Genomic DNA, 20,656 nt, shown 5'->3' on the forward strand with positions numbered 1-20,656 from the left:
TTCAGTAACCGCAAAGGTAGATCACAAGTCAAAATTAATCTCTAACGACTGGAAGTTGAAGTTGTAGTCGCCGGAGGTTAACCACAGAAACAGTAACCTGTTTGAGCGCTTTAGTGTCAGAATGCGACTACATCCACAAAGAGGAATGCATTTTTTCACCTTACTGTAGATTTAAACCTCAAATATCGCTTAAAATACAGGTTAACTCGGGTTTAGGCGGCGGGCTGCGTGAAACGAACAACGACTGGACCCCAAAGTACTGAGCGAAAAAAAGACCCCCTCATTCAAAAGTAATATACTATTAAAGTTCATAGAAAACAAACCAGGCGCGTTTAGGTGAAAACAGTTTATTAAAATGAACGTATTTACAGACAAAAAGAAGTTGAGGATCAACAAGACCAAAGAATCTAAACAGTACCCTATCAATGTAGTTGAAGTAACACAAAAGTCAGAATTATACATTATTAACTAAGGACATCAGATGAACTGGACAAAGATTGTTTTAATGCTACAAACAGGGTTGGAGATTTGAAAGGCATATGTACATTTAAATCATCATTTGCTTCCAGTTTCAAGCATGGTTTGTCACATGGTTAAATTCAAGATTTGACAAGATTAGACAGAGCAAAATAAATGGCTGGATGTAAAATCTGCAAAATAAAAAAAGTTACGGGAGCTTGATGAGATTATGAAATATTGCTTGTTTGAAAGGATAAAATGATTTAAAAGTAAAAAAACAAAAACAAAAAATCTTCCAACCCTAACTGGATACAGACGAACATGAATAGCAGCAGGCTTTCTGTGGCAAGCTCACCATTGCCTCCAAAGTGCTCATTTTAATGGCAATCTAACTCAAGCCCCAACTTCTGTGGCCCAACAGGCATTTTTTCACAGGCAGTAAGGTGCACAAATCTTTGATCTGGTACATTCACATATCAGGGCTCAATAGGGGCACACATCTCCCATTTGGTAAAGAGCAACACTGCACCTCTGAGAAAGCAAGTGCAGGGAGACCATTCTGACCCTTACCTACGGAACTTAAAGCAAAGATTAGGAAGACAGAACTATACTAAAAATGTGTCCATCTTAAGGCAATTCTGTCAAGAGATTTTGAGAAGGCAAACCTAAATGGTAAGGCAGATCTGCATTATGTACTCAGATGCTAGTGCCTATACAATGCAGAAGGATGCAAGCTTCAGTAAAGACCATGGTACTTGTACCAAACAGTACAAGCACTATAAGTCACAAAACAGTCTTTGTCATCCTTCTGGCTACAGAGAAAACTGTCTGTGTGCCCAAGTCTTTGATAAGCACCACTGTAGTTCCCACTTAAGACTGGTCATCTCCTTTGTCTGGGGTTCAGTTCAATAAATGGTGAGACTAACAGAACGGTTCATCTTTTTCCCGATGATTCGAGAAGCTCTGGAGCTGGACTGCACTGTGGAACGTGTAAGGACACGGTCTGTGGACAGAACCCTCTCTTCTGCTGCAGCCTTTGCCATCTGAGCTTTCTTTAGCTCCCTGAGAAACAAAAACCAGAATTATTTCAGTTACAATTTCAGAAAATAGCATTTGATAGGTCTATAATAAGTAAAATGCTTCTAAATCTAGCCTGAAATCTCCCCCTAGAAATGGAAGAATATATCATACTTTTGCAGAAGTGCGTTCTTGAATCTCTCAGCGTTGAGCTCTACACGCAGCTGATCAGCACTCATTCTGGAAGCAGTCAGAAGAACAGGATGTCTGACGAGGTCAGAGGTTGAGGGTCGCCGTGTTGGGTCAGGATGGATCATAAGCTGTCAGGAAGATATATGCACATTTTAATCAAACGTTCAAGACACCATTCAATGCAGATCTATCAGAAATAGAAAGCACTAGTGAAAAGTTTAGGAGATTAATTTGTAGTAGAACCCTTACCTTTAACAAGCTTAAAAATTCCTGAGAAAGCACTTGTGGGATATGGGGCAGGATGCCCTGTCGGATTTTATGCCACTTTTCTCCATTAGTAGGAAGGGGCTCTGCTCCAGAGGCACCGATTACAGTCAGAGCAAGGGCAAATATGTCTGCCTTTTTCAGGTTACTGTAGTCCTGTGGGCAAAAACTGCAAAATTAGTATGTGGCACGACACAGACCATTTGCGACCTGCTAGGAATTTCTTTAAGAGCAAGAATAAATAATAGTATATACCTCTTGAAGAACTTCATTTGCCAGGTATCTGCTGTCACCTTCTTCAACTTGTGGATTGGTAACCGTTGTAACATGACCTAGATCACCTGATATAGAAAACATTATCAAAATCTCATCCACTTCATAAAGCCAAATCTGTATAAAACATGTTACCGTTACAATCATCTGGGCATGTAATTTGATTGGCATGAATATCTTACCTATTTTATACACCACTCTTGTGGTGGGACCATCTTCTTCATCTTCAAATTCCTCTACACTAGGAGCAGGTTTACGTGAAATGAATATATTGCCTGAAAAAAATAAAGTTAATAAATAAGTTACAACATTACAACTCTAAAATCCATCTAAAAAATATATTTTAAAGGGTGTAACGAGCATATGCATACTTGGCTTGATATCCATGTGAACAAGTGCTGTAGAGTGAATGTACTTGAGTCCACGAGAGACTTGCAACAGCAGATCCTTCAACTCCATCTCAGAAAGGAAGTGCATGCGTCTATTGTTCTCAGCAATAACATCAGACAGGGTTCCTCCGTTGCAGTACTCATTCTGGATCAGCATGTGGTCATCTTCTGCCCAAGCAGAATAATACCTCACAACGTGGGGGTGCTGTCCAAGAACTGCATGTGCATATACCTCACGAAGTGCATTTTGCCTTTCATAGGAATAAATAAAAAGCAATAAGAATCTCCATTCAATAGTTAGTGTTACGAAGTATATAATAGTATTAAAAAAAAAGATGTTATGTTTCACTTACTCATCCACAGAGCCTGCCAGGGGCTTTTTGGAACGTTTGATGGCGTAAATACAGCCGTCCAACCTTTTAACACATTTGAAAACAGAACCAAACTCTCCAGAGCCGATCTTCTCCAGCTCATGGAATTCAGACGCATATCTGGACATCATGTTATTCTCCATCATTGTGATCCTCTGTGGAAAATATCAGTTTTTATTAAACACAAAAATAAAGTAGTACTTAACTAGAAGGCAGAGTAGGAATGCTACAAAATTCATTCCATAAGCGTTACAAAGCTTAAAATCCTGGCTGAACCTGACCTGAACTGATCAAATAACAATCATTGTCATATAGAACATCCACAGTTTGATATAAAAAGTTATGTTTCCGTTTTAGTAGATAAAAACTAGTCAATAATAAAAAGTTAATTAAATTTTACCTTTGAGGGCGGAATGAGCTCATCCTCTATTTCAGGATCACTTGCATCCATGTCCTCTCCACATGAGCTACATAAGAGGAGACATTCTTAGAAAGGGTGTGTAAACACATCAAACACTAGAGGGCAGCAGAGAGGCCTGACTAAGCACATGGCACGGTGAGTGAGCGAACACGAGGAACTGGTTCCTCGCCAACTTTGTGTCTTGGAACAGCATTAGTAAACGGATTTAACGAACGGTTCTGCAAACCTGTCCCACACCTGTCCAAGATGGCCATAGTGTTTAATTCTACTAAAACTACATCACGGCAGTCCGTAACTTGTTTAGAAAGAAAAAGCACGAGGAAAGGCTAGAAAAGACATGTTTAAGCTATGGTCAACATACTCATTCCAGTGTGCTCGTTTCCTGTTGTTTCGTTGTAGTGTCGATGATTGCACCAGAATGGAGTCCGGGGTGAAGGGGTTGATGTTTACTAGGGGTGTCTGGTTTCGTCTTCCGTCCAGACAGGCTTTACTTGTGGAATCAACATTCTTAAACAGGGCGACTCTCCGGCTCGTCGATGCCATCGTCCTGGCCTTCGACAATAAGCTCTGCAGACACAATGATATGCATAATTAATACTCATTTTATAGAGCATTTAAAACGCATTCTTAAAGCCAATATCAAAGCAGAAGAAACTGACTCATGTCAACACACAAAAACGGGGAAAGCCAGAACATTACACATTTCAATGATGTAATGATGTGCTAGTATCAATAGACTGATTCACTGTTGTTACACAACTTTGTACAGTTAGTCCAATATCTGGGTCACTCTAGGTGAACTCATCCACCTAGTAATAGCTCAGAGCTGATTTTCAAATCATAACTACTTCAGTTTATTTTCGAAATAAAAAGTAAAAACATATATAACGTATATTTAAACAAACCGCGAAAAAAAATGTACTCTGCGTACAAGTAGAACCGAAGTCAAAATACAAATTTCTGAGTTAACAGAAAATACCATTTCTGTTTACAATTTTTGTATATCAGTGACTACAAACCTTTGGAGTATGAGGGGTATCGAACAGCCGGAGTTTTCTGAAGGTTTTATGGGGTGGTGTATCAGGACAGTCCGGGACAGGAGAGCTGGATCCTTCCATGTCATCGTGAATGTAACTCCTCTCAGGTGAACTGTCGTAAGCCTGGGGACTTTTCCTTGGCGATGGAGAGCTTTTCATGTAAAAAGCTGGTTTTGCCCGAGACGGTGAGCCGAACCCCTCCTCGTCCCAGGACTCGTCGTCGTCTCTGGTTCGGCTGAGCGGGCTGCTGCTGCCCAGGTCCATCGGCCTCTTATCGCTGCTGCGCCGCACGGACACCGGCGAGTCCAGCTCCGTGAAGCCCGACTCGGCTCCGGTGCTGTTGTTCGCGTCTTCAATGCTGTCTTCTTCGCCGTCACTGGCCGAAAACTGCAACTTTTGGCGAACGGGTTTAAGATTTGGAGACTTGCCGTTCCTCCGTGTAACGAAACTCATTTTTCCAGGCAAAAGTTCAGCTTTTGTAAAAGGATAACTTAATAAAAAACACAAAGTAAGTAATTTAAAACTATAAAAACCAGCCCAAGTGGCTGGCAAATCAGGCAGAGATTATGTAACGTTAGTTTAGATAAACATATCTAATACTGGCCGTGCAATGCAACAACCCGAGCGCTGATGAACAGTCCAGAAAAACGGCGATGTGATTCCCAACTTATCTGCTTCAGATTATCCGAGGAAAATATCTTCTTTCGCTGACCGATATCTCCGTGACAAGTCCAAACAAGTTCAGTTTAGTCGCATAAAAACTGATAACGATGTTGTAATCGTATTAACCAGCGTCCACGGCGACGTTTCGGGTGAAAAAATGGCTGCTCCACAAACTTCCAACTGATATCTGAAGGACTAGAAAAAAAAAAAAAATTCCTGATAGCAATTACGCGATTTATAAGACACCGAAATAAGATAAAACTCTCAAAACATGTCAAAGCATTCAAAATCGTGTCGTTTTAGACAATAATGTTTACAAAACTAGTTTGAATGGCGAGCTACTCCTCCCACCAACAAGCGTGGTCAAAGTCTTCCCGCGACCGTTGGTCATGTGACGTGGTATGTACCAATGAGCGCCGACTTCCAAAGTTTAAAAGATAGGAGGTTCTGTAGGTGCTACGTCAGCAAGCCCCTCCCCCCTAAATGACCTCAATTTGGCGCGAATGCTTTTCTTTCATAATGGTTTCGTTTGATTTTGCACTTGCTCAGTGAAACGCATTAGAGAAGATAGTTTTTCACATTCTACATTGTAATCCGTTCTTGGTGACACAGGAACACATTACAATAATTAAATGGTATTATATTTGATGAGATTAATCTTTTTATAAGTGTTTTCATGGTAGTGTAAATTAGCCACATGGATTTGTTTTGATAGCAGAGCTTCAGTGACTGGCAGTCCCTTAACAGTAGCAATCACTTAAGCAGTCTTAGTTTTAATAATGATTTTTTTTACATCAACTTATTAATGGGACTTTCCAGTCTCTTAGTGTATTGTACATAAACCCCATCATGTCTGGAAAGTCCCTAGAATGTATATGGTGAATATAAAATGAATGCAACCAGGGTTTTTTTAAGTTTATGTTTGTTGTGCTCCAAACCGAAACACTGAAATCTGTAAACCGCACTCTGCATTGGGTGATGTTAAGTCAAAGAATACAATGAAATTATAATTTTCTTCTTTTTTTTAATCATAATTGAAGACCTTTTCTTAACAGCTTGCAAAAAATAGCATCATCAAATATATACAGAAAAACTCTACTTTTAAAACAGTTATGTACATATCCACACAAAAATATCTTCTTGGTATATAGCGATCATGATGTCAGCATTATGAAAAACTATGATGCTTGACAGATTTTCTATACCTGGACTCACACACACACACACACACACACACACACACACACACACACACACACACACACACACACACATTCACCCACCCTTGAGACGTTTAGTTCACAGTGATAAGTTGTACAATGCGAGTTAATCGTCCATGCCTGGGGTTTCTCCTTGCTGTATTCTTGATGCTATTCTGATGGCTTCTTCTAGAGAGGGCTGATCACTGAGCTAAGAGGGGGACATGAAAAAAAAAATTAATAAAACTTATCTAATAAAAATTGTTTACAGATCCAGTACAACAAATTATTTCAAAATTGTCAATCTTGCTTAATGGCACTACCCACCAAACACGGGGTCACCCTCCTCTAAAAAAAACAACACACTTACTCTTTGTTGGCAATGAGGGCTCATTAATCAGAACTGAACGGCACATCGGTGTAAAGACCAATACCAGGTTGATTGGACTAGACCAGTTTGCTCAATTAGTTGTCCATTAGTGCAAAAAAGACAAGTGATGCAATCACTAATCATAATTATTAGATCATTATCTACTACTGATTTCAGTTATTATTACACTAAGAATAATCAATGCTTCATTAAATAGTGTTATTTAGAAGCCACGATTTTAGATATTAAGAGCATACAACTGGTGACTTTGATTTTGTATACTTCAATTTTAAGTTTACAGTTACATCCATTTTTTTTTTTTAATGAATGCCGGCTGTGTATCAAATACATTTGATCTGGCTTAGTTTAATATAATTTATATCATGCTGAAATGCATAGTGCATTTAATTTCAAAAGTTTCCAAACATTAGACCTACAGTACCACAATACAAATTCAGTTGAGACCTACATCTATAACACACATCTTAAAAACACACACCTAATGGAAAGAAGGTCGCAACCCCCCAACAAACAGTCTAGTCTTTTGAGAATAATTGCATGTTCCCACCTTAAAATGGGTTTAAAGGTTTATGGCATTAACTGCAGGTTTTATTATGTACTTTCAGGCAAAGTAAACACATGATTTAAGCTTTTGCGACCCCTCCTAACTGAGCATGTTAATGTGACTGTGAGAGGAAATTCCATAACGTGTGTGGTGTGTATATATTCTATACCTGCACAGCTATGTGTGTGCCGTTAGAAGTAGCCAGCAGTGTGACTGGGTGTGGGCTTGTGGAAACCACATGCTGTTCCTGATCTTGTACAAGCTCCCCCTCTTCTGTCTGGTACGCAGACAGATCTGGCGTCACAATAGCCACCTAAAATGTAAATAAAAAGTTTACACAATAAGCTCAACTTGTGTGTATTTAGTAAAGTATTAGAGTCCCTCAGTAAAATGCAAGCTATTTAGAGGGATAGTCCACCCAAAACAGAAAACTTATCTTTTACTCATCCTCATGTCGTAACAAACCTATATGCATTTATTTCTTCTGTGGGAAAAAGAAAAATGATATTTTGAAGAATGTTGGTAACCAAACAGTATGTGGTCCCACTGACTTCCATAGTATAGACAAAAATGCAATGGAATACTGAAATGGTAACTGATTACCAGCATTCTTCAACATATCTTTTTGTGTGTGTGTGTGTTCCAGAGAAGGAAGGAATTCAAACAGGATTGGAACAACATGAGGACAAGTAAATGACAGAATTTTTATTTTTTGGTGGACTATTCCTTAAAGTAACAACACTTACCTGTCCCTCTGTGCCGTCTGCAGACACCATAGTAACAGAATGTGCTCCTCCTGAGGAAAGCATCGCTTCATGTGCTGGGATGGTTATGGTGGTTCCTTCTTGTGTTACCATGGTAATTGTGCCTCCCATAGCCTGCATATCTGCTTGAGTCAGAACCTGAGAGGGGAAAGACAAAAAGTATTTACCTGGAAAATAACTGTATATTCACCACCTTTTCACAGATTGTACTCTAGTTCTACAAAGTACAAGTACAGTATGGAATAAAATAGGTCCTGATGATGTTGTATGTGATCAATATAGGACTTGTGGGAATTTATTTAGGTCATCACTGACCTGTTGTGTGCCATCCTGAGATATGAGTGCCACATGCTGTTGTCCCATGACTTCTGATCCTGATACCTGCTCAGACCCAGAGTCATCTTCCACCACTGTTGGAGTGTACATTAACCCAGGGTCATCAATAGCCTCTGAAAAAGATGCAAATTCAAAATTCAAGATTTTTAGTTAATATTAGATGGTCATATTTCTAGATGGCGATTTAAGTAAACAGACCTGTTGGGGGCTCAAAGTAAGCTTCTTGTTCTTCTTCTATGGGCTCGGTGTCATTGTGCGCTGTGCGTTTATGCATGGCTAAGGTCGAAATCTGCTTATACGTCTTTCCACAGTGATTACAATTGTAGGGTTTGCAGGGTGTGTGAACTACATGGTGCTTGTACAGGCTGGAGTACTCAGTGAAACGCTTGTCACAGCCAGGAACAGTGCAGACGTAAGGCTTCTCACCTGAATATGATGAGACAAACAAACTTTGAGCTTATGGTAAGATATTATACCTTATTTTTGTAGGGGAAAAAATGCTTGCAACCTCAAAGCTTCTGATTTCTTTCAAATTTATGCTTTATTAGATGTTGGAAGCAGTTAGAGCAGATAGGACAGGTACCTGTGTGAATCCTCATGTGGTTTTTGTAATTAGTGGCACTTGCAAAGGCCCTTCCACAGTTGGGTTCAGAGCAGTAATACGGCCTCTCGCCTGTGTGAGTACGGATGTGGACTTTACGAATGTTGGATGTGGTGAAAGATCTCCCACAGCCTTCAAATGGACATTTAAATGGTTTTTCGCCTACAAAATGAATAGTTATGCAACATAAACAACTAATTTAAAAACAGACAAATTTTACAAATACTTTTAAGACAACTTAATTTTCTAAACGAGATGAAACCATTATTACAGGCCAGTTAAATATGACAAACACCTGTATGTGTTCTTGTGTGTTTTTGTAAGTCTCCAGAGGTTTTGAAAGACTTGAGACAGTTGAGCTCCTGACAGCGATACGGTTTCTCTCCAGTGTGTGTTCGGACGTGACTCTTGAGACCATACCCTTGAAGACAGCAGAAAGAAAAATAATGCATGTGCAAAAAAGTTGGAAGCGAAAAAAAACAACAACTGTTTTTGGGAAAATCTTTACCTGTTGCAAACTTTTTGCCACAACCCATATGTTCACAAATGTATGGCTTATCCCCAGTATGCGATCTTTCATGTACCTAAAAATATTTCGAAAACCACATGAGTTCAGAAGTAGATAAATTACTACAGTACACATGTAAACAAATGTACACATCCGAACACAAAACTTTTGTGAAGTGTGTACTGTATCTCTTCTGTCTTGCATGAATTCACCTTCAGATGGTGAGCAGTAGTGTAGAGTTTTCCACATCCCTCATGTTCACATCTGAAGGCCTTTTCCCCAACATGCTGGATTCTAGGTGACCGGTCTTGACCCTGCAGTACAATCTAAGTGCACAAAAGTGGGTCACTGCTTCATGAACATTCAAAGTATTCATTTTATAAGTTCCTTATTTAATAAATGCAGGAAATAGTATCAGTAGAGACAGTACCTGCATATGCACACCATCAGAGTCTCCTCGACCAAGTAACCCAGTACTGCATTCTGTGGCCTCCATCTGCACACACACACAGAAAACACTTCCTCTAAGCTAACATGAACTGTAATATGATTCAAATTAACATAAGGAACATCATATACAGTACACAAAGTATATACACAAGTGTAAATTGGTTTAGCATTCCATTTCACATTAATTTCTGTCATAAAAGGGGAACTAAGCCATATAAACTCACACAATAAATAATAAGAAAACAGAATAAGTGACATGATCTTAACCTTTGTAGAATATTGCTCCAGCACACTGATTGTCTCAGCGTCAATTGTGCCCTCTGTCTGTAAGTCTGCTACAGTACCATCTGCCTGGATGGCCAAAATGGTGTTGGATTGAGGCATATGTTGAATATATGCAGTGGTGCCATCCTCCAGCTGAACAGCCTGTAAGCCGCCCTGATCATATGTTTCTAAAAAAGATTAAACGCATTGACACTTACTAATTTGATAAATCATGAATCCAACATTTGTGTCTGTATGACACACAATACATAGTATATAGATTTTTAGAGACAGACCTTTGGGAGCATGAATGTAAGCGGTTGTTCCATCCTCCAGTTGCACAGCTTGCCCATCTTCTAGTCTCAATCCTTCTCCACCTAAGAAATAAGTTTAAAGTATAAGGGCAAATGTTGAGTGGTCTTTATAACACAGAAGTCATCTGTGTCTTATCTAATGCAATTAGACAGTCACAGATCATAAAGCTCCATGTATCAGAATGAAATCAATATGAAACACCTGTTTTAGACATTGGTAGGTGCTGGACATAAGCAGCAGATCCATCCTCCAGCTGAATCACTTGTCCTTCCATTATTTTGTTTTCTGTGAAAGAAACTATTATATGCTGTTAGATTTGAATAGTGACCAAGCAAGAAAATTTCTACAGGTTTTATAACTACACAATATTTGTTGTATGCTAAATGGAAAACAGGACAACTTCAAAAGAGTGAATAAAACGTCATAGTATATTTTTTTTTCTACATTTATGCCATATAGAAATAGTCAGTCAGAAGCATAACCTGATTAATAGTTTAATGCCAAAAGTAATGCTAAGTGTGTAGTTGCAGTACCTTTAGGGCTATGTTGTATGTATGCTGTGGAGCCATCCACCAGAGTCACGGCCTGCAAGCTCACCGTGTCTATACCCTCCATGTTGTCATCTGTGTAGTAACAGTTGCCCATTATGAGTCTACATTGCACTATGCACAAAATATAATACTGTTGCACAGATATTATACCCATCCATCCATCTCACCTGCAACTGTTACTGCCTCTGTTAGGCAAAGGGTGACCTGTTGCGGGTCCCCGTCCACACTTTGAAACTCCATGCCCTGGGTGTCCCGATTCACCTGGGCTAAGAGCATGATCTGCCTCTACAAACCAACCAACAACCATTAAATATTTAATGTTAAAACCCAGAGGCAATCAAGGGCCTTGATTTTTGGGGGTTTGTTCAGTACTCTCATTGTTATTTTACAAGTCAGACAGTCCATTAACTACTCGTATGTCCCTAAATTTATTTTAACAATATTCATTTTACATAATGCAAACACAGATTGGGACGATATTATTTCCTTATAGTTATTAATAGTTTTGTGCTTGTGTACTCCTCCTGTATAGCCTGATTTTTTAATATTAGTACTGTTAATACTACAGTACTATACTGTTTAGAACTGTACTTGGTCATGTTGCACCCTATATAGTCATTTTAATATGCATTTCTTGAAATTAATCTAAATTAAAAATACTTTATTTATTCATTTTATTGTTGTATTGTAACTGTGTTGTGACTATGTATCTGTGATTCAGACATCAACTAGTATTAGTCCAAATGTTACAGGTACCTATCCCATTTCTAGGAATTATTTATCTAGTTACTGCATAAATTCCAGTAATTACTAGTACCTCTTTCAGCTTTACTTGTAAAATTTCTCATCTCATTAGATTAGTCAATGTTATAGTTCAAAAACAACTTGTTACTTGTACCAACTGGAACATATTCTAGCATCCATTAGAATAGAATAGATACCACCAGCAACAACTATAATCTCTACTAATCAAAAGTTAATATTCATCATTCCCCCAAAAAAGTGTAATTTTCCACCAGTAACGGAATATTACTTGTCACTATTAAAATATTATTTATTTTTTAAAAATACTTTTATAAAAGTACTAGCAATACAAAAATAGACAATTGTTATTTTGTGGAATAACTGAAATGTTAAAACAGCTTGCCATAGAATATGTTGTATTGATTTTTTGATTCGGCACATGTGCCGAATTAAAAATATTGTGCTAACACGGGCATTTCATCATTTATCTACATTTTAGCCAAACAGCAACAAAACAACTTTGTAAATAATAACGCTAGGAGTATATAAATATTTAGACAGGAATGCAAAGGCAGCCCGGCTAAAGTTGCTCATAAGTCCTTCGTTTTATTATTTGACAGAACATCTGTCATGCTAACTCACATGTTAGCAAATATGCTACAAAAACGCTCGCGGTTTACTTCAGCCGCTTCCTAATGTTTACATACTATAATCGCCGTTGAGTTTCGTGTAACTATGCCATCCCCGAAACTAACGCAAAGCAATACTGTCCTTTATAAAGGCGTTTAAACATAAAGGAACGACCGTTAGCCCACACTGAACTAGTTGCTGCGGTAACTTAACCATCACAATCGGAACGTTACAATGTTGCAACCGATTACAACGCTCCGTCCAACTGCCTTTAATAAATAAAACACCGCTTCCGATGCATTTTCACTATTTTATTTCGTTCTTCATCCCACATCGAATTCCACCACACTTCCATCGCCGCGCTCTCCGGCTAAGCGGCGTCTGAGGAAATAAGGCACACTGGGTAAAAACACATTTATATACTAACCTCCGAAAATTTTCCAACAATCCCTTCGTTCGACCACCATGCACCAGGGCAGGAAACGCTATGCAGAAAATACAACCCCAGAACCTGAATAACGGAAGAGTTCCTCCACATACGCTTATGTGATTGGCTGAAGCAGACTAGTGCCGCGCTCCCATTCATAGACGTATTTATTATGTCTATGCTCCCATTGGCTGAACGCCAGTCAATGCGAATTCGTGCTGTCAGAAATTCATGTTCAGGGGCACCTTGGGGACGCCATTCGGGTCTGTTGGGTGTATTGTTCAAGCGTGAATAAGCAAATCTAGCACAGCAGTGTTTGCCCGTGACATATTCATTTGGCGGATAGATGCGGCGGGTTTTGTGTACATTTCTTCGAACGTCATAACGTGACCAGTGGTTTTATTGTTTTTATAACAGCACATTTTTACAGTGTGTCACGGAAGGCTTGGTAGCCATTTTGAATTGCATTATGTCATGGCTGGAGTGAGGATGCATGGGCAATGCAGTGCAGTTGAAAGGCTTGAACTTTTGCTGTTGGAATAGACTTCTCTGTTTGTCTGAAGGAGAATATGGAAAATTATGTTTAAAATTATGAAGATTTTATTCTTGCTTATTTTTATTTCATTTTAGTATGATGTTTATGCAAAAATAAAAGCAATACTACAGTAATGTTTGAAAATATTTAAAAATAAATACAATTAAATATAATATAAAATTTAAAATATTTTCATATTTAAATATATTTTTAAAGAATTAAAAATTAAAGTTGCTCAATAAGACAATTTCTGAGAACATTTTGAACAATAAAACATGAGGGATGTCGCTTGGCACAAATAATCTGACATATAAGGTTCTAAAGACAACAGTCCAGTTTTAAGTTTTATATAAGATATGTGTGCATTCCAATACAGTGTGTATCAAGTTTATTTTTGCAGGAGGCTTTTTCTCTGTGATGTCAGAGGGCTGCCTTTCTACTTTTGCAATATTCTTTAATCTGTCACAGTTATGTCCTTTTTCCAAAGCATCATGTATTTTTCATCAGCTTTTCTTGCCTCAGTGTCTTCTTCACATTTCAGCTTCTGTGGAAGAGGAGATGACAGCACATGAGTCTATTTTTGGACTGAAAGCCTGTCACGGTTCTGAGCACTCAGGTTCTGAAATCAGGTTCAGGTGCCAATTTCTGGTGTAGGATGACATTCAATGGCATTTCTCGTCAAACCCAAAGTTTCACCCTTTCTTTTTACTATTGCTGCAACTTCTTGAACCCAAAATAATCCTACTGTCAGAATGCTTATTTATAAATAGAGGGTAAAAGTCATTTCAAGAGCCTCAATAAAATTAGTGCCTGTAGAGTGGATCATACAAACATATAAATAAAATCATAAACAAACATTCAAACCAAAGTACTTACTATGCAATATTTATTGCCTATATACATATATAGCTGTGTTTTAGTAGCAAATTTGCATGTGATACATAAAATTTCTGTCATTATTTACTCATCCTTATGTCATTTCAAAACAAAACATAAAAACATTTTTAAATGTTTCCAAAAAAGTCAATGGTTACTAAAACGGTTTATTCCTGTATATTGCTATATTCCACAGAAGAAAAAAATGCATACAGATTTGAAAAAATTAAAATTAATTGTACTCATGAATTGTACTGTTCTCATGAATGAATTTCTTTCTTCTGCTGAACACAAAAGAAGATATTTTGAAGAATGTGAGTAACCAATAGTCCCCATTGACTTCCATAGTATGAAAAAGAAATAGTCTGACCAGAAACTGTTAGATTACCCACATTCTTCAAAATATCTTCTTTTGAGTTCAGCAGAAGAAAGAAATTTCTTGAGGGTGAGTGAATTTCATTTTTTGTGTGTGAATTATCCCTTTAAAGCCTGTTCCCAAGTGCACATCAGATGCTCTCTGTCACCACTAGATGGATGTAATGACATAATAATAGTTAAAGGCTGGTCAGTGGCTCACTATGGCAACCTCAGTACACAGTAGAGACAGGAATCATTGTTCAGTGGATCATTACTAGGTTCAGAACAAAAATTGCTACAGTTTTCAAGTGTGTTCTTGGAATCAAGGAAGGTATGAATACTTTTGTGTGTGTACCTGTTTTTCTATTCTGGTGGGGACTTAAACCTGAATACACACAGACTCATGGGGACTCGTGTCATGGTGGGGACCTAAATTGAGGTCCCCATGGGTAAACAAGCTAGTAAATCACACAGAATGGTGTGTATTGAAAATCTAAAAATGCAGAAAGTTTCCTGTAAGGGGTAGGTTTAGGTGTAGGGTTGGTGTTGGGCAATACAATATACAGTCTGTACAGTAGAAAAAGCATTACGCCTATGGAGAGTCCCCACAAGGATAGCAAACCAGATGTGTGTGTGTGTGTGTGTGTGTGTGTTTTCTCATTCTTACATTTGCTTACTATCCAAAAAGATGAAAAAAGCTACTTGTGTTACCAGAAGCTAGTCAGATTGGTCTTTAAGTCAACAATAACTGAGCAAAATCAATTGTGTTGCAGATTATTCTGTCAGACTTGACAATGTCGTCAATACCTCAGGTGTCTCACATCCAAAGTGACCTACTCTTGTTCATGGGTAAAGGCAGAAATGTCACCTTTGTTTTGGACTCCTCTGTGGGAATGAATGGCTTTCTGGGACTAGTGAAGAATCTTATTATTCAAACCTTGATTACTAAAGCTTCACTCAGAGACTCGCTCTTCAACATTATCAGCTTTTCATACAAGGTGAATTTACAATTAATCACTCTGGGGGGGAAAAAATGAATTTGTCCATGCAGTATTGTCTTCAATACTGATTATGCTATATGTTTGGTTTATTAAAATAAGTTTTAAATACAATATAATAGAATTAATTTTTTATCTTAATTTATTGAGTTTATTACATTCAAAAGTCATATCAAATTCAATAGGAATTTTTTAAAAGGCATTCATTTTTCAAACTGCTTATTCCGGGTGGAAACGCTAGATGGATTGCCAGTCTTGCCAGATGCTAGACTTATGCTATTTAATAAAAATTATATTTATTTCTTTTTTAAAATCTATTCATATTTTACTAGTCAACACCATGGTCTTCTCACATGATGCCCTGCACTCCTGATGTAGTCTATGAAGCCTTGAGCTGGATCCACACATTACAGACAAGTCCTGGCAGAGACCTCCACTCAGCACTGGCCTTAGCATTCTCTGACCCTGCCTGTCAGTCTGTCCATTTGGTGACCAGCGGTCTCCCAGACAACCCACCACAATGTCTAGCTTCAGTATCAACCCTGGTGATGCGCCCTGTGAATACATTTTACATATCTGACAAGACTCCCATGAACACTGACATATCAGACTTCTTGCAGTGCATCACTTGCACCACTAGAGGAAGCTGTTATGTCATGACGCTCAACTCAGCTGGCAATGTGGACCAGGTAAGATGTTGAATCAATGTTTGTATGGTGTATACTGTTCATCCAGATTTTATTTTATTTTTTATTTTTTATTTTTTTCATTTAATGATTTAAAATGTCAAACAGCTCAGTTTGTTGCATTCAACGGATGACATGATTCAAAAGCCATCACACTCCGAGGACCCATGGCGTTCAACGGGGTCCTTGATTGACTTCAGTCAGGTCCAATACTACAACTGCACAAGCTGTGTCTGTTCTGTACCATGCTGGTAAGTTTTGAAAGACAGAAAAAACGCAATAAATGATTACAGCGTGGCATATACAGTGGGGCAAAAAAGTATTTAGTCAGCCACAAATTGTGCAAGTTCTCCCACTTAAAAAGATGAGAGAGGCCTGTAATTTTCATCATAGGTATACCTCAACTATGACAGACAAAATGAGAAAAAAAAATCCAGAAAATCACATTGTAGGATTTTTAAAGAATTAATTGGTAAATTCCTCGGTAAAATAAGTATTTGGTCACTTATAAACAAGCAAGATTTCTGGCTCTCACAGACCTGTAACTTCTTCTTTAAGAGGCTCCTCTGTCCTCCACTCGTTACCTGTATTAATGGCATCTGTTTGAACTCGTTATCAGTATAAAAGACACCTGTCCACAACCTCAAACAGTCCAACTCCAAACTCCACCATAGCCAAGACCAAAGAGCTGTCAAAGGACACCAGAAACAAAATTGTAGACCTGCACCAGGCTGGGAAGACTGAATCTGCAATAGGTAAGCAGCTTGGTGTGAAGAAATCAACTGTGGGAGCAATTATTAGAAAATGGAAGACATATAAGACCACTGATAATCTCCCTCGATCTGGGGCTCCACGCAAGATCTCACCCCGTGGGGTCAAAATGATCACAAGAACTGTGAGCAAAAATCCCAGAACCACACGGGGGGACCTAGTGAATGACCTGCAGAGAGCTGGGACCAAAGTAACAAAGGCTACCATCAGTAACACACTGCGCCGCCAGGGACTCAATGACAGATGTGTCCCCCTGCTTAAGCCAGTACATGTCCGGGCCTGTCTGAAGTTTGCTAGAGAGCATTTGGATGATCCAGAAGAGGTTTTGGAGAATGTCATATGGTCAGATGAAACCAAAATAGAACTGTTTGTTAAAAACTCAACTTGTCGTTTTTGGAGGAGAAAGAATGCTGAGTTGCATCCAAAGAACACCATACCTACTGTGAAGCATGGGGGTGGAAACATCATGCTTTGGGGCTGTTTTTCTGCAAAGGGACCAGGACGACTGATCCGTGTAAACGAAAGAACGAATGGGGCCATGTATCGTGAGATTTTGAGTGAAAACCTCCTTCCATCAGCAAGGGCATTGAATATGAAACGTGGCTGGGTCTTTCAGCATGACAATGATCCCAAACACACCGCCCGGGCAATGAAGGAGTGGCTTCAGAAGAAGCATTTCAAGGTCCTGGAGTGGCTCAGCCAGTCTCCAGATCTCAACCCCATCGAAAATCTTTGGAGGAGTTGAAAGTCCGTGTTGCCCAGCGACAGCCCCAAAACATTACTGCTCTAGAGGAGATCTGCATGGAGGAATGGGCCAAAATACCAGCAACAGTGTGTGAAAACCTTGTGAAGACTTACAGAAAACGTTTGACCTCTGTCATTGCCAACAAAGGGTATATAACAAAGTATTGAGATGAAATTTTGTTATTGACCAAATACTTATTTTCCACCATAATTTGCAAATAAATTCTTTAAAAATCCTACAATGTGATTTTCTGGATTTTTTTTTTTTCTCATTTTGTCTCTCATAGTTGAGGTATACCTATGATGAAAATTACAGGCCTCTCTCATCTTTTTAAGTGGGAGAACTTGCACAATTGGTGGCTGACTAAATACTTTTTTGCCCCACTGTATATCCCACAATGTAATTATTTATGGTGTTTTTACAGGTGTTCCCCTATGAATCCTTTTAGTACAGTATCATGTGTATCTGCAAGGGTAATGCGAGGTGCTGAGCTTTTTCCTGGTTGCCGTGTGTTAGCCAGAAGAGAGATAGATGGGTTTTACTACCTGGGGACAATCATACATCAGGTACTGAAAATATAGTCTTCAGTGTCACATGATCATTCAGAAATCATTCTAATATGCTGATTTGAAATTCAAAAAACATTTATTATTGTTGAAAACCAGTTATTTTTGAGGAAACTTTGATACATGTAACATTGATTATGAACTGTGTAACATTATAAATGTATTTACTGTCACATTTGATCCATTTAATGTATCCTTTCTGAAAAAAAAGTATTCATTTATTTCAAATTAAAAAAAAAAATTACTCAGATAGGTATAGCATATCTTTAAATATAGGCAGAATTTCAATTCAAATTGAAATTTTGAATTGTTAGTTCAAATCCAGATGTATAATCACAATTTATTAAACATTTCTTGTCTATCTCTAGGGCAGAGGAAATCTTTATACGGTGGAGTTTGATAAGTTTGGATCTGAAGGAAATACTTTTATGGAAACATTAAATACAGTTCAGCAAACCTGCCAGCCTGATATGGTTAGTCTAGCCAGTGCACATAGGCACAGTATCATACCAGGAGACACCGTTCTAGCACCATGGGAGCCAGACATGAGACAATATGGGCCTGGAAGGGTAATTTCCGGGATGGAGCTAAGAGATCCGCTTAAAAGTACGATTTATATACAAATTTTGAACCAATACTTGTGAGCATCATATTAGTGATAAACCTAGGAAAATGGCTCAGATGTGTTGTCTCATAACAGGTGATGAAGGTCTTTTGGGACTCCAAGTTCTCTTCTGGAACGGGATGACAATTCATGTCCCCAAACAGCTCGCAGTATGGATTCCAGCCTCTCGTTATGAGCAAATTATCAAAGACCTCCAGCATTATTCATCCCGGCCATGTTGCTCCAGGGTTTCCCACTGCGGCACCATGAATTGTTTTGAATTTCCATGTCACCGGTGCAACCACCACAGTCTGTCCTCCATTCCACCATGCCACTGTTTAGTGAGGAGATGCTGGCCAATGTTCATGTCATCTCCACTACTGAATAAACAAAGGAGAGATGAGCTGGAGAGTAAAGTTGATCTCCAACTGAAAGAACTACAGAGCTCTCAACAGACACAAGTGCCTTCATCTTCCTCATCATCAACCTCTGACTCTGAGAATGAGGAGGATACTGCAGCTGGAAAACACAGGCCTTCAAGGTCAGAACTGGTGAGCCGGTCAGTAAACACAGAGATTTCCTGCCTGAGAAAACCATACACTCATCCTGAGACCAGACCAGCCTGGAGATACTGGAAAATGGGTTCTGCAGAACCACAGCACATGCAACCAGGTAATGACAAAATATTTACGATATAGCCATCGAAATGAACAAATACAATACAATAATAAAAACACAGTATTTTTTATAATACTGACTTGGACTTAAAAAAGTCAGTATTTTTTAAAAGTAATTGATACTTTTATTTTGAAAGGATGCATTCCATTTATTAAAATTTACAGCAAAGACATTTATAATGTTACAAAAGATTTCTATTTCAAATAAATGCTGTTCTTTTTAACTTTCTATTCATCAAAGTCCTGAAAAAAGTATCAAAATATTATGCAACGCAGCTGTTGATCAGAATTATTAGAATGATTTCACCGTATTACTGTTTTTACTGTATTTTTGTATAATCAATAAAAATCATTATCATCCATAATAATTATAATCATACTGACCACAAACATTTGAACAATAGTGTACATGGTACAAAAGTGTGCAGGCAAACTAAATGTTGTTTAGAACCATTTGGTCTTAATACAAGTGCCGCAAAATACAAATAATATTACAAAATATATTTCATTTGTACTGACTCACTGACTGTTCTTGGTATTTCAGGGAGAGCAGTCAGGTCTCCAAATGTCAGCCATTCTTGGCCTAGAGACACTGGGAATTCTGGGAGCTTTACAGATAACTCTATGATGACCAATCACAGCTCTTTATTTAAGCTGGTTCCTGATTCACCAAAACGAGGAGTTAATATGAGGGAAATATTTGGATCAACTGAACAAAAGTTATCACCGTCACCACTAGCTGTAGCAATCAGCTCAAAGCCAACTAAACTGATAGTTCCACAGCCAAAGTTCAGAGTGTTATGAGTATTGTCAGTGAGCTTTTGCTGATTTTTTTTTTCTTTCAGAGATAGTATTTGTTTGTGAATCAAACATCCTATGGTTGGTGTACTAATTAAATACCACTAAAGACTATATTATGTAAAATCATGCAAAACTTTATTAAAACTTTAAAGAATAAACAAAGTAAAATAAAATGTATATCCTGTATTGCGGCAGAATCTCATTATGGCTTCTATGGCTCAATATATATT

General features: G+C 38.3%; 3 protein-coding genes across 7 annotated transcripts; 1 reads left to right on the top strand and 2 right to left on the bottom strand.

The window, feature by feature from the left end:
* Nucleotides 1-338: 338 nt before the first annotated feature.
* wee1 (WEE1 G2 checkpoint kinase) lies at nucleotides 339-5,481 on the bottom strand. The gene is made up of 10 exons (XM_058751284.1): nucleotides 4,406-5,481; nucleotides 3,748-3,953; nucleotides 3,366-3,432; nucleotides 2,948-3,120; nucleotides 2,577-2,845; nucleotides 2,388-2,480; nucleotides 2,188-2,273; nucleotides 1,918-2,088; nucleotides 1,651-1,796; nucleotides 339-1,521 (listed from the first exon to the last, which is right to left on the bottom strand). The coding sequence occupies exons 1-10, from the start codon at nucleotides 4,874-4,876 to the stop codon at nucleotides 1,365-1,367; spliced, it is 1,839 nt and encodes a 612-aa protein (XP_058607267.1). The 5' UTR covers nucleotides 4,877-5,481; the 3' UTR covers nucleotides 339-1,364.
* On the top strand, nucleotides 3,445-20,556 carry c18h11orf16 (chromosome 18 C11orf16 homolog). Of its 4 annotated transcripts, none has more exons than XM_058751281.1 (8): nucleotides 3,491-3,521; nucleotides 15,352-15,576; nucleotides 15,909-16,265; nucleotides 16,371-16,513; nucleotides 18,203-18,344; nucleotides 18,713-18,950; nucleotides 19,045-19,620; nucleotides 20,170-20,556. In XM_058751281.1, exons 2-8 carry the CDS (start codon nucleotides 15,373-15,375, stop codon nucleotides 20,427-20,429), a joined length of 1,920 nt encoding a protein of 639 aa, XP_058607264.1. In that variant the 5' UTR covers nucleotides 3,491-3,521; nucleotides 15,352-15,372; the 3' UTR covers nucleotides 20,430-20,556. The 4 variants fall into 4 exon arrangements, with proteins under 4 accessions (XP_058607266.1, XP_058607264.1, XP_058607263.1 ...); XM_058751280.1 differs by lacking the exon at nucleotides 3,491-3,521 and adding an exon at nucleotides 14,579-14,909; XM_058751282.1 differs by lacking the exon at nucleotides 3,491-3,521 and adding an exon at nucleotides 14,579-14,909 and having other exon boundaries at nucleotides 15,391-15,576.
* Nucleotides 6,083-12,937, bottom strand: znf143b (zinc finger protein 143b). Of its 2 annotated transcripts, none has more exons than XM_058751278.1 (16): nucleotides 12,811-12,937; nucleotides 11,177-11,294; nucleotides 10,992-11,081; nucleotides 10,660-10,755; nucleotides 10,440-10,520; nucleotides 10,147-10,331; nucleotides 9,860-9,925; nucleotides 9,642-9,755; nucleotides 9,430-9,505; nucleotides 9,217-9,342; nucleotides 8,904-9,083; nucleotides 8,519-8,746; nucleotides 8,300-8,433; nucleotides 7,967-8,122; nucleotides 7,390-7,533; nucleotides 6,083-6,496 (listed from the first exon to the last, which is right to left on the bottom strand). In XM_058751278.1, exons 1-16 carry the CDS (start codon nucleotides 12,919-12,921, stop codon nucleotides 6,413-6,415), a joined length of 1,989 nt encoding a protein of 662 aa, XP_058607261.1. In that variant the 5' UTR covers nucleotides 12,922-12,937; the 3' UTR covers nucleotides 6,083-6,412. The 2 variants fall into 2 exon arrangements, with proteins under 2 accessions (XP_058607261.1, XP_058607262.1); XM_058751279.1 differs by lacking the exon at nucleotides 12,811-12,937 and adding an exon at nucleotides 12,461-12,766.
* Nucleotides 20,557-20,656: the final 100 nt, after the last annotated feature.

Source organism: Onychostoma macrolepis, chromosome 18, assembly GCF_012432095.1.
Source record: "Onychostoma macrolepis isolate SWU-2019 chromosome 18, ASM1243209v1, whole genome shotgun sequence".
NCBI lineage: Eukaryota > Metazoa > Chordata > Actinopteri > Cypriniformes > Cyprinidae > Onychostoma > Onychostoma macrolepis.

Coding starts and splice junctions, on each gene's coding strand:
- wee1 (XM_058751284.1), bottom strand. CDS start 4,876: ATGAGTTTCGTTACACGGAGGAACGGCAAGTCTCCAAATCTTAAACCC. Junction 3,954..4,405: donor ATACCCCTCATACTCCAAAG/GTTTGTAGTCAC, acceptor TTGTGTCTGCAG/AGCTTATTGTCGAAGGCCAG. Junction 3,433..3,747: donor AAACGAGCACACTGGAATGA/GTATGTTGACCA, acceptor CCTCTTATGTAG/CTCATGTGGAGAGGACATGG.
- znf143b (XM_058751278.1), bottom strand. CDS start 12,921: ATGTGGAGGAACTCTTCCGTTATTCAGGTTCTGGGGTTGTATTTTCTG. Junction 10,521..10,659: donor CCTACCAATGTCTAAAACAG/GTGTTTCATATT, acceptor CTTATTTCTTAG/GTGGAGAAGGATTGAGACTA. Junction 9,084..9,216: donor ACACACAAGAACACATACAG/GTGTTTGTCATA, acceptor TTCATTTTGTAG/GCGAAAAACCATTTAAATGT.
- c18h11orf16 (XM_058751281.1), top strand. CDS start 15,373: ATGTCGTCAATACCTCAGGTGTCTCACATCCAAAGTGACCTACTCTTG. Junction 16,266..16,370: donor CAGCTGGCAATGTGGACCAG/GTAAGATGTTGA, acceptor AATGTCAAACAG/CTCAGTTTGTTGCATTCAAC. Junction 18,951..19,044: donor GCTAAGAGATCCGCTTAAAA/GTACGATTTATA, acceptor GTCTCATAACAG/GTGATGAAGGTCTTTTGGGA.